At 49.8% G+C, this 9,955-nt stretch overlaps 1 protein-coding gene across 3 annotated transcripts in view; it reads right to left on the bottom strand.

Moving 5' to 3' along the window:
- Positions 1-9,520, bottom strand: part of DGKD (diacylglycerol kinase delta) — a 112,616-nt gene extending 103,096 nt beyond the window's left edge. For 2 of the 3 annotated variants that reach the window (XM_058700776.1, XM_058700766.1), the window contains exon 1: positions 9,333-9,520. In XM_058700776.1, the coding sequence (XP_058556759.1) occupies positions 9,333-9,488 (156 nt within the window). In that variant the 5' untranslated portion in view covers positions 9,489-9,520. Of the gene's footprint in view, positions 1-4,256; positions 4,371-9,332 lie in introns of all 3 variants that reach the window. The other variant, XM_058700803.1, reaches the window with a different exon arrangement.
- Positions 9,521-9,955: the final 435 nt, after the last annotated feature.

The raw sequence follows: 9,955 nt of genomic DNA on the forward strand, positions 1-9,955 counted from the left end.
GTGACTGATTGTAAAACACTGAACAAAAATAGTGAATCCATAGGGAGAGAGAGAGAAAAAAGAAAACATCTGCCTTCTGTTGGGAATGACTCTTCTACCGAATCCTTACTTTGAAAATTGGTAATTAAACAGAATCTAGCAATTACCCTGCCTTTTTTTTCCCCCCCCAGGAGAAACTGTAGTCCTTCCCCAGTTGAAGTGGGTAAATTTTACAGAATACCAACAGATACACATGGAAGAAATGACAGAAAGGGGCAGGCGGGGCGGGGAACTCTCCATTTTGCAAACTCTTAATGTAGCTGATTCAGGCAAGTATTATGTATGAATGCTCAAGAAAGCAGCCGAGTAGATTGTTAAAGCAAAGGATATTTGCACGGTGCCCAGGAAGCACCGCACAGGTTACCTCCTAACTGCAAAGAGGGAAATCTACGTTTTCAGCAGGAAGATCTAGCATCTCCACATAAAGCAAATGAGGACACAGCAGAGGGGACAGCCTAACAGGACACTGGGAATCCCAGATTTAGGAGATTTGCCCAAAACATCAACCCGAACGTATTCGAGTCTTCAAACCTCTCACTTCCAGTTTACGGCAAATAAGAGGATGAAAGAAACCACAAGGAAACAATCAGACAAATCCAGACACAGATTTAACAAGACCGCTTCTCTGGTCTCTTCACAGAGTCAGTGTCATAATGGGGAGGAGAGGGAGAAGGGGGCTATGGGGAGCTGTTCTAAGCTGAGAGTCTGAAGAGGTACAACCACCAAACACGGTGCATGTGGGGCGCCTGGGTGGTTCAGTTGGTTAAGCATCCAACTCTTGATTTCAGCTCAAGTCATGATCTCACAGTTCATGAGTCTGAGCCCCAAGTCAGGCTCTGTTTCTCTTCTATCTTCATAGAATATATGGTACAACCATTACAAGGGATAAGAATAAAGAGATTTTATTTTTTTAATGTTTATTTATTTTTGAGAGACAAGGAGAGCAAGTGGAGGAGGGACAGGGAGAGAGAATCCCAAGCAAGCTTTGAGTTGTCAGCACAGAGTCCGACTTGCGGCTCAAAACTCATGAACCACAACATCATGACCTGAGCTAAGTCAAGAGTCTGACGCTTAACCGACTGAGCCACCCAGGCGCCCCAAGAATAAAGAGACTTTAATAACACGAGAAATACCTGTAACATGAAAGTGGAAACTTACATATACGTTCATTCCAACTCAATTAAACACACCCAGAAACACAGTCTGGAAGGAAATACAAAAGTAACAATAATGATAGTGCAGATGGACCTCTGGGTGCTGAATTCAGGAATTTACCTTCTTCCCCTCCCCTCCCTTCCATCTTCTTCCTCACCAGCTTCTCACTTCCTTCTCGGATTGGTTCTCCTGCTCCCACCCACCTCTGAAAGCCAGTGGCCAGAGCTAAGCGGGCCCTCCCACTGTGCCACTGTTCCCTCTCTCAGCCTCCAGGAACCACCCCCCACTGTCAAGGGGCTGGGTAGGACCCAGTAGGAAGAGGTGTGGTATGGAATCTACAAGGCTTGGGTGGCACACTGGCGAGCCACCTAACTGCTCTGAGCCTACATCCCTCCGCTGTAAAGTTGGGATAGTTGAGAATAAAGAATCCAGGGTACCACTGCAGCAGGGCACAGTGAGGGCAAAATCCCAAAGCTGGTCCCCACCAGTCCTCAAGCAGACCTCCTTATGTCAGAGAAGAGCTCCAGTTATCCCACAAGCCTCCTCTTCCCCAACACCCACACCAAACCATCACCAAGTTCTCACAATGTCAAATCCAACTAAGTCTCCCTATTACTACCACCACCACAACCTCAGCCCAGGCTACCAGCACTCACTCGGCCAACGACAACACAGCCAGAGCAACCTTTTCAACATAGATCAGATTATGTCTCGCCCCTTCCTGAAATCTTTTATTTATTTTTTTAAATGTTTATTTATTTATTTTTGAGAGAGAGCAAGCAGGGGAGGGGCAGAGAGAGAGAATCCCAAGCAGGCTCTGCACTGTCAGCACAAAGCCCAACACGGGGCTCGAACCCATGAACTGTGAGATCATGACCTGAGCCAAAATCAAGAGTCAGACACTTAACCAACTGAGCCACCCAGGCGCCCCTAAATCTTTTTTTTTTTTTTTTAATGTTCATTTATTTACTTTTGAGGGGGGAGGAGAGGCAGAGAGAGAAAGAGAGAATCTCAAGCAGGCTTTGCACCATCAGCACAGAACCCAGTATAGGGCTCGAACTCACAAACTGTGAGACCATGACCTGAGTCAAAACCAAGAGTCAGATGCCAACTTTTAGCCAACTGAGCCACCCAGGCACCCGTTTTTTGTTTTTGTTTTTGTTTTGAGAGAGAGAGCACAAGTGAGCGAGGCACAGAGAGAGAATCTCAGGAGGGGCAGAGGGAGGAGGGGAGACAGAGACAGAAGCAGGGCTCACCGGAAGAAGGGCTCATGTTCACCCAAAGTGGGGCGCAAGCTCACACCGTGTGGGGCTGGAGCTTACTAACCATGAAATAACGACCTGAGCCAAAGTCAGATGTTTAACGACTGAGCCAGCCAGGTGCCCCTGTCTTTTTTTTTTAAAGTAGGCTTCACGCCCAGCATGGAGCCCAAAAGGGGGCCTGAACTCAGGACCCTGAGCTGAGATCAAGAGTCAGACGCTGGGGCACCTGGGTGGCTCAGTCGGTTAAGCCTCCAACTGTGGCTCAGGTCATGATCTCACAGTCCATGAGTTCGAGCCCCATATCAGCCTCTGTGCTGACAGCTCAGAGCCTGCAGCCCATTTCAGATTCTGTGTCTCCCTTTCTCTCTGCTCCTCCCCCACTCACATTCTGTCTCTCTCAAAAATAAACATTAAAAAAGAGAAAAGAGAGAAATAGAACACTACCAGCACTCCAGAAGCTCCCTCTCTCATGGGCCATCCAATCACTACCCATATCTTCCCACTGTGCAAACTTCTCTGGTAATCATTTCTTTGCATGCAAACTTAAAGGCACAGGCAGGCAAGACTAAACACCTTAGTATCCTATCCATTCTGAATTTGATCTAAATGGAATCACATATAACATTCTTTAACGTCTGGCTTTTTTGGTCAGACTACATTAATGCTGTAATTAATCCTTAACGCAGCAGGTAGCCGTTCGTTTTCATTGATGCATAGTATTCTCTTGAAAGAACATACCATGATTTATTCATCCATTCTACTGTTGACCGACATTTGGCTTCTTTCCACTTTTGAGCTACTACCAAAACTACACTAGTAATGTTCTTGTACGTGGTGCCTCTTGAAGTACATTAGCTTGTGTAAGCTATTAGATACACACGCCTACAAGTGGAATTGCTGAAATACAGGATACACATTTCTTTAAGAGACTTTAAGAGACACTGACAAAATGTCTTCTAACGTGGTGTCACCAACTTAATATTCCCACCAACGGCAGGTCAGTCTCCCCTTGCTCCACAGTCCTATGAACACCTGGAAAGAGACACCACATGGAAGAGATGTGCAGGGTAAGTGTGGGAGTGGGGAGGAGCAGAGCTTCCATGCCCTCTCTGGGCATGCCAGCCCCCGCCCCTGCCCCACACCACACCCACACACACGCACACACACTAGTATGTTCACCAGCCCAGAAACTCCTCGAATCCCCTTGCTATAGCTTAATCTCCAAACCCCCTCTGCTCCTAGAAGTTGGGAGTAAGGCTGAAAGTTCACATCTTGAATCACTTGTTGGGTCTTTCTGGTGACCAGCTCCCATCCTGAAGCTATCTTGGATGACTTCAGCCCCGCCCTGAGGCACCTCATTAGCGTAAGTTCAGGTAAAGCCAAACGGGGCTCGTTATGAGTAACAAAAGACACTCCTATCGCTCATGTTCCAAGTGAACACGAATTTTAAGGGGACGCTCTTCCCACTACAGACCCCATTACTGACCTCAGGGGACAAAGCAGCCAGCCCCAAATGCCAGCTCACTTCCACAGACCTTCATCCTCCCTGCTTCGCAGCCCTGTGCGACTGCACTGTCTCGTCAGCTGCCTCCTATTAGCAGAAGCTGCAGACAGCTGCTCAGTTACCTGGCCCACCATCACCAGAAGCAGAAGTCACTTGTTCCCCACTCATCTCTCCCTACCACCACCCTCCCGTATCAGGGCAAATTCCCCTATTGTCTCCTCCCAAAGCAACCTGGCTGTCACCTGCTTAACGCTCATCAGGATCATAATGCCACACTAACTGCGCGATTATCTTACCCACGTCTGTCCGGTCTTCAGACTATTAGCTCCAGGAATGTTTTGTGTTGTTGTTCAGTAAGGCACCCCAAGTGCCTAGCACACTTAACAATATTTGCTGAGTTAAAAATGAATCTGTGAGGGGCGCCTGGGTGGCGCAGTCGGTTAAGCGTCCGACTTCAGCCAGGTCACGATCTCGCGGTCCGTGAGTTCGAGCCCCGCGTCGGGCTCTGGGCTGATGGCTCGGAGCCTGGAGCCTGTTTCCGATTCTGTGTCTCCCTCTCTCTCTGCCCCTCCCCCGTTCGTGCTCTGTCTCTCTCTGTCCCAAAAATAAATAAAAAACGTTGAAAAAAAAAATTAAAAAAAAAAAAAAAAATGAATCTGTGAAACGAGAAAAATAATGACTAGCTATGATATTCCCACTAGGATTCCATACATTAATTTTTTAAGAAAGATTTGCATAGCTAATTGCCTGCCAGATTCACTCTTACTTGCTCTCCTGGCCGCTGGAGACGAAGAATCACCCAGCTTGAGCTGAGGGAGGAGGGGTTTGGGGAGAATGACCAAAAAGGCAGAAATAATCCTAAAAGAAACCATTTACTGAATGCTGACCATACACCAGGCACTATGCTAGCTAAGTGGACACAGACTGTCCCATTTACTTCTATGACTTATCATCATCATCTCTGTTTTAGGGTTCTGAGAACTACTATTTATTATCCTTTCTATTTTGCAATTTTGCAGATATGGAAACTGAGGCTCAAGAACACACATCTCACATTTACTGGCATTCTCCCTGTTTCACATCAGGAAACCAAGTCTTAGGAGAGGAGGTCTGGAAACCTGTGATCACGTGTCTCATAAGTGGGAGAGCCAGGTGTGAATCAACTTCACTCGACACCAAAGTTTAGGCTCTTAAAGTTTAGGCTCACACGTGAGCTTTAAAAACCTTTCATACCACCATATACCCGCTAGGATGGCTACAGTCAAAAGACATAATAACTGAGGACCTGGAGAAAACGGAACCCTCACACACTGCTGGTGGGAATGTAAAATGGCACGGCCACTTTGGAAAACAGTCTGGCAATTTCTCAAAGGTTAAGCACAGAGTTACCTTGTGACCCAGCAAATGTAGTGGTAAGTAGATACCCAAGACAAATGAAACATACGTCCACAAAGAAACACGTACATAAATGTTCACAGCAGCCTCATTCAGATTAGCCAAAAAGTGGAAATAACCCAAATGCACACGCTCTAACATAGACGAGTTTTGGACACTTACGCTAAGTGAAAGAAGCCAGACACAAAAGGCACATACTGCATGCTTCTATGGATGTGAAATGTCCAGAATCGGCAAATCCTTACGACAGAAAGGAGATTAGCAGCTAAGGTTGACAGAGTTGAGAAGGAATAAGGAACAGATGCTAAAGGTTATAGTGTTTCTTTTGGGGGTGACAGAAACGTTCTAAAATTGACTGTGGTAATGGTTACACAACACGCATATACTAAAAACCACTGAGCTGTATACAGTTTAAGTGAGTAAACTGAATGGTATGTGAATCATATCTTTACAAAGCTATGTTTTTAAGTCTTTTACATTTTGCCTAATTTCTACTAGTTTTCATTTCACAATGGGAAAAACGCTTTGTTTAAATTTGAAATCAGGGATGTAAGCACTTTCATGCACAAAGCCAACAATGTTAACTTTTTTAAAACCTAGAAATAGATTAAACTCAGTCTTAACTGATATACTTCACAGAATCACACTGTTCTTTACTCAAATTTCAAAATAACCTATAATGAGCTGGTGAATTAATTTACCAGTGTTATTTCTTCCATTTTCTTTTTCCCACTCTTAACTATGTGGTCCTATGGAGTCGTTATTGTGCACTAGTTAGGAAATACAAACGAAGTGATGTGTTTGCTAGGGACAGTTGGAACTTTTAAAAATATCAGACATGCATGAAATGCTAACTAAATGACCATCTCAAATCTCCCCTCATCAAGTTTTCAGTATGCTAAAGACTCGGGGAAAAGTTTTAAAAGAACCTCATTAACTAAAGACTGACTTGGAGTTTTGGTAAGGCTTCTCTTTTTTTTTTTTTTTTTTTTTAATTTTTTTTCAACGTTTATTTATTTTTGAGAGACAGAGAGAGAGAGAGAGACAAAGCATGAGGAGGGAGGGGGCAGAGAGAGAGGGAGACAAAGAATCCCAAGCAGGCTCCAGGCTCTGAGCTGTCAGCACAGAGCCCGACGCGGGGCTTGAACCTACAAACCGTGAGATCATGACCCGGACTGAAGCAGCTACAGCATCTCCTGAGAGTTGACTAGAAATGACTCTCAGGCCCCACCCTAGACCTACTCGACCAGAATCTGCATTTTAACAAGATCCCCAGGGGATGTGCCTGCACATTAAAATCTGAGAAGCACTGGACTGCTATTTCAAAAACTTGAAATACATACAGCTCTGGTCCTGGGCCAGCTTGTCCTCAGTTCCATTCCTTGACCTTCTGCTCTGCACTGAATTGCAGGGGGGCTGATCCCGAATGCGCTGGGGTTCCCAAGCAAGAGGCGGGTGGGGTTAGACAGCAGCTGCAGCAGCGCCCTCCAAAGGCTCCAGGGCCAGATGGCCTAGGGCAGTTCAGCCTCTGGCAGGTGGGAGTTGCTCCTGGGGAGTCTGAAATGCCATGCCCTCCCCTGTCCTCCAGCTTAGGGGTGACAATGGTTTCCTGTTGCCTCATCTCAGGGTTGCTTCACTGCCCACTGTTTGCATCCCCAGTCCTTCACCGCCTGGGAGACCACCCCCCTACATTGAATTCCCTCTGTTTTAAATGAAGTGGTTTCAGCTTTCCCGTCTAGACCTAGAACGATGCCCCATACCATTTTGGATCTCTCTTATGCACCACATAATCCCAGTGCAATTTTCTGAATGGCTTATCTGCTTAAAAAACGGGGCGGGGGGGGGGGGGGGGGCGGATAGCTAGTGCACACAGAAAACCTCACACTTCCCACATTCAGGCAATCTCTAACAACCCGAAAGAAAAATTAGCCTGAAGCTATTTGTACAGCAGATGTGACTGTATTCAGCAACTCAAGTCGTCAGGGTGTATTTTTAACACTCTACCCATCACTCCTCCTCAACCACAACAGCTGGTAGGTACAGCAACTATTGTGTTGGGAAATGGGGGGGGGGGGAGGGAATGCCTCCTAAAGAACAGAATTCTGGACAAACACTGGAATCTCTGAGAGATCTAATCTTAATCACACTTGTAAATCATATGATCTACCCCACACTGGGCACATACCATGCTCCAGGACCAAACAACAGGGGAGAGCAACTCTTATCAGTATCATTTAGGGCTACTTGGAGATCTTCCTAAAAGCACATCTGACTGGCCACTCCCATGCTCTGAATAACCCTCAGTGGCTCCCTCTTGCCCAAGGCCAAAAACCCAACTCCAGGGTTGGCCCTTTAAAATCCAGCCCAATCTACCTTTCCAGCCTTTTCTTAATCCCCCTCAAGTTGACCCACTCACCTTCTGACCATTCCCAGCTGTGCCTACACCTTCAGCTACAATGTGTGTCAGTATCTGTCGACTATGTGGAAAGCGCTTCCTTCCCCAATTAGCTTGGCAAACTTTTTCTCTCAAGATCATGGTAGCTGCATTCTCTGTCCCCTGAGCTTCCACAGGACTTACTATGTCATACTGTCACGTGCACAGGTTCCATCTTCTACACGGTAGGATCCAGACTCCTACTGTCCATCTTGGGATCCTGACCACGGTTCCGATCCAGATCCACATTTATTACCTGTGACTCCCTGGGCCAATGCCATCGGATGGGGATGATAGGTAACACCCAATTCAATGGGTTCTCCCTAGTACTAAATGAGTTAACCCACATAGAGTGCTGTAAAGTTAACCCAAGAAAAATGCCTGGCACCTTGCCTGGTAAGCACTGAAGAATTGCTACCTTACAATTAATTGCCATTACTGCTATATCTGGAACAAAGAAGGGGTTCAATCACCTATTTGCCGAATACCTGGAACACTATACAATAAACCTGTTTGTAACATGCTAAGCCCAAAGACTACCCCACCACAAGTAGCAAAGGCTGACAAAAGGTAAAGCAAGAAATGGCTCCCACGGTGAAAGTACCAGCTGAACCTAACTGGCCCCGGAGGAAAAGCGCACTGCAGCAGGGTGAGAGTCTGTGCCAGCTGGATCCGCCGCGGCTGCCCACAGACCCGGCATGCCCTCAGCCACCTGTCCAGCCACCTGCCTCAGGCAGCCGTGTTCTAACAGAGAGGGCTCACCTGTAGCAAAAACCATAAGCAGTTTTCAACGGGAACCGCAATGGGAAAACAAAGGGCGCAACTTTCCTCCCGCAGAAAGGAAATGCGTCTTTCTGCAAGCGAGTATTTGGCGTCTGGAGTTCACCGAGTTAGGTGCCCAGCGGGTGCGCCGCCAGGGAAAGCCCCCCTCTCCCGGCTTTCCCGAGGGAGGGTGAGCTGGTCACAGAACGCGCATCCCTTCCCCTAGGGCACGAAGACACAAGCGAGTCAAGTCACACCCGGGTCCTGTTGAATTTCCCGGGGGACCACAGGTGAGTCCACAGAGCACCCGGCGGGAAATGACCTGGCCAGTCCTCAGAAACGCGGGGCTCGGGGAGCGTACGCTTGCGGGGCGCAGCCAGCAGCCCCCATTTCTGGGGCGCTCGCCCCCCGCCTCTAGGCCTCAGTTTCCTCCGGGTCCTCGCGGCGCGGGGCTTCCTCGCGGCCCACTGCGGCTGGCGCCCCTGGCCCCGGCGCCCCGCCCCACTCGCCCGGCCCCGCGCGGCGCCCACCTGCGCCCCCGGCCCGGGGTCCCCGCCGCCGCCCCGCCGGGAGGGCGCGCTCAGCCCCGGCGCGGGGCGGGGCGCCCGGCCCGTTACCCCGTGGGGCGCGCTCCGCCCGGACAGCGGCGCCCGGCGGGACCCCGGGCCGGGCTGGGCCGGGCTGGGCCGGGCCTGGGCGGCTCTCGGGCCCGGCCGCGGGCCTCACGGGGCTGCCGCGGCGTGAGGGGCGCGCGCCCGGGCCGCCGCCGCCGCGGGCTCACCTTCTGACGGATCTGGCCCGACGTGGACACCTTGCGGATGAGTTTCTGCGGGGAGCCGGGCTCCGCCTCGGGTTCGCTGTCGGACGACTCCTCGGGCGGCGGCGGCGGAGGAGGTTGCGGCGGACCCGGCGGAGGGGCGCCCGCCGCCGCCGCCATGCTGCCGGGCCAGCGCGCGCACAGCGGGCGGGGGCGGGGCCGGGGGCGGGGTCTGGAGGGCGGGGCCTGTTCGGGCGGGGGCGGGGCCGAGACTGGGTGGTTCCCCCGCCCCCCGCCGCGCCCCCTGCCGGTCACGCGCGCAGCCGCAGATGGAGTCGCGCTCCGGCCCCTCCGCCTCCACCCGCAGTGTCCCCTGGCCCCTGGTCTCAGCATCTGTTTATTTTCTGTCTAGGGCACGATTTGCGTCATTTTGTTCCTGTAGTCACTTTTTTTTAAATCTTCAGTCTTTTCGTTCAAGAATGTAAGTGATCTCCAGGAGGCCCGAGACTGTGTCTGTCTTGCCCTGCATTTTGTCGCCAGCGTCAGAATCAGCGTCTGGCATTTAGTCGTTAGTTGCACCATAAACAATTCGGAGTGGAGGGATGCATGCATGAATGCAAGAAAGAAAGAAGAAAGTACTTGGACGG

Source organism: Neofelis nebulosa, chromosome 2 (assembly GCF_028018385.1).
Source record: "Neofelis nebulosa isolate mNeoNeb1 chromosome 2, mNeoNeb1.pri, whole genome shotgun sequence".
Classification (NCBI taxonomy): domain Eukaryota; kingdom Metazoa; phylum Chordata; class Mammalia; order Carnivora; family Felidae; genus Neofelis; species Neofelis nebulosa.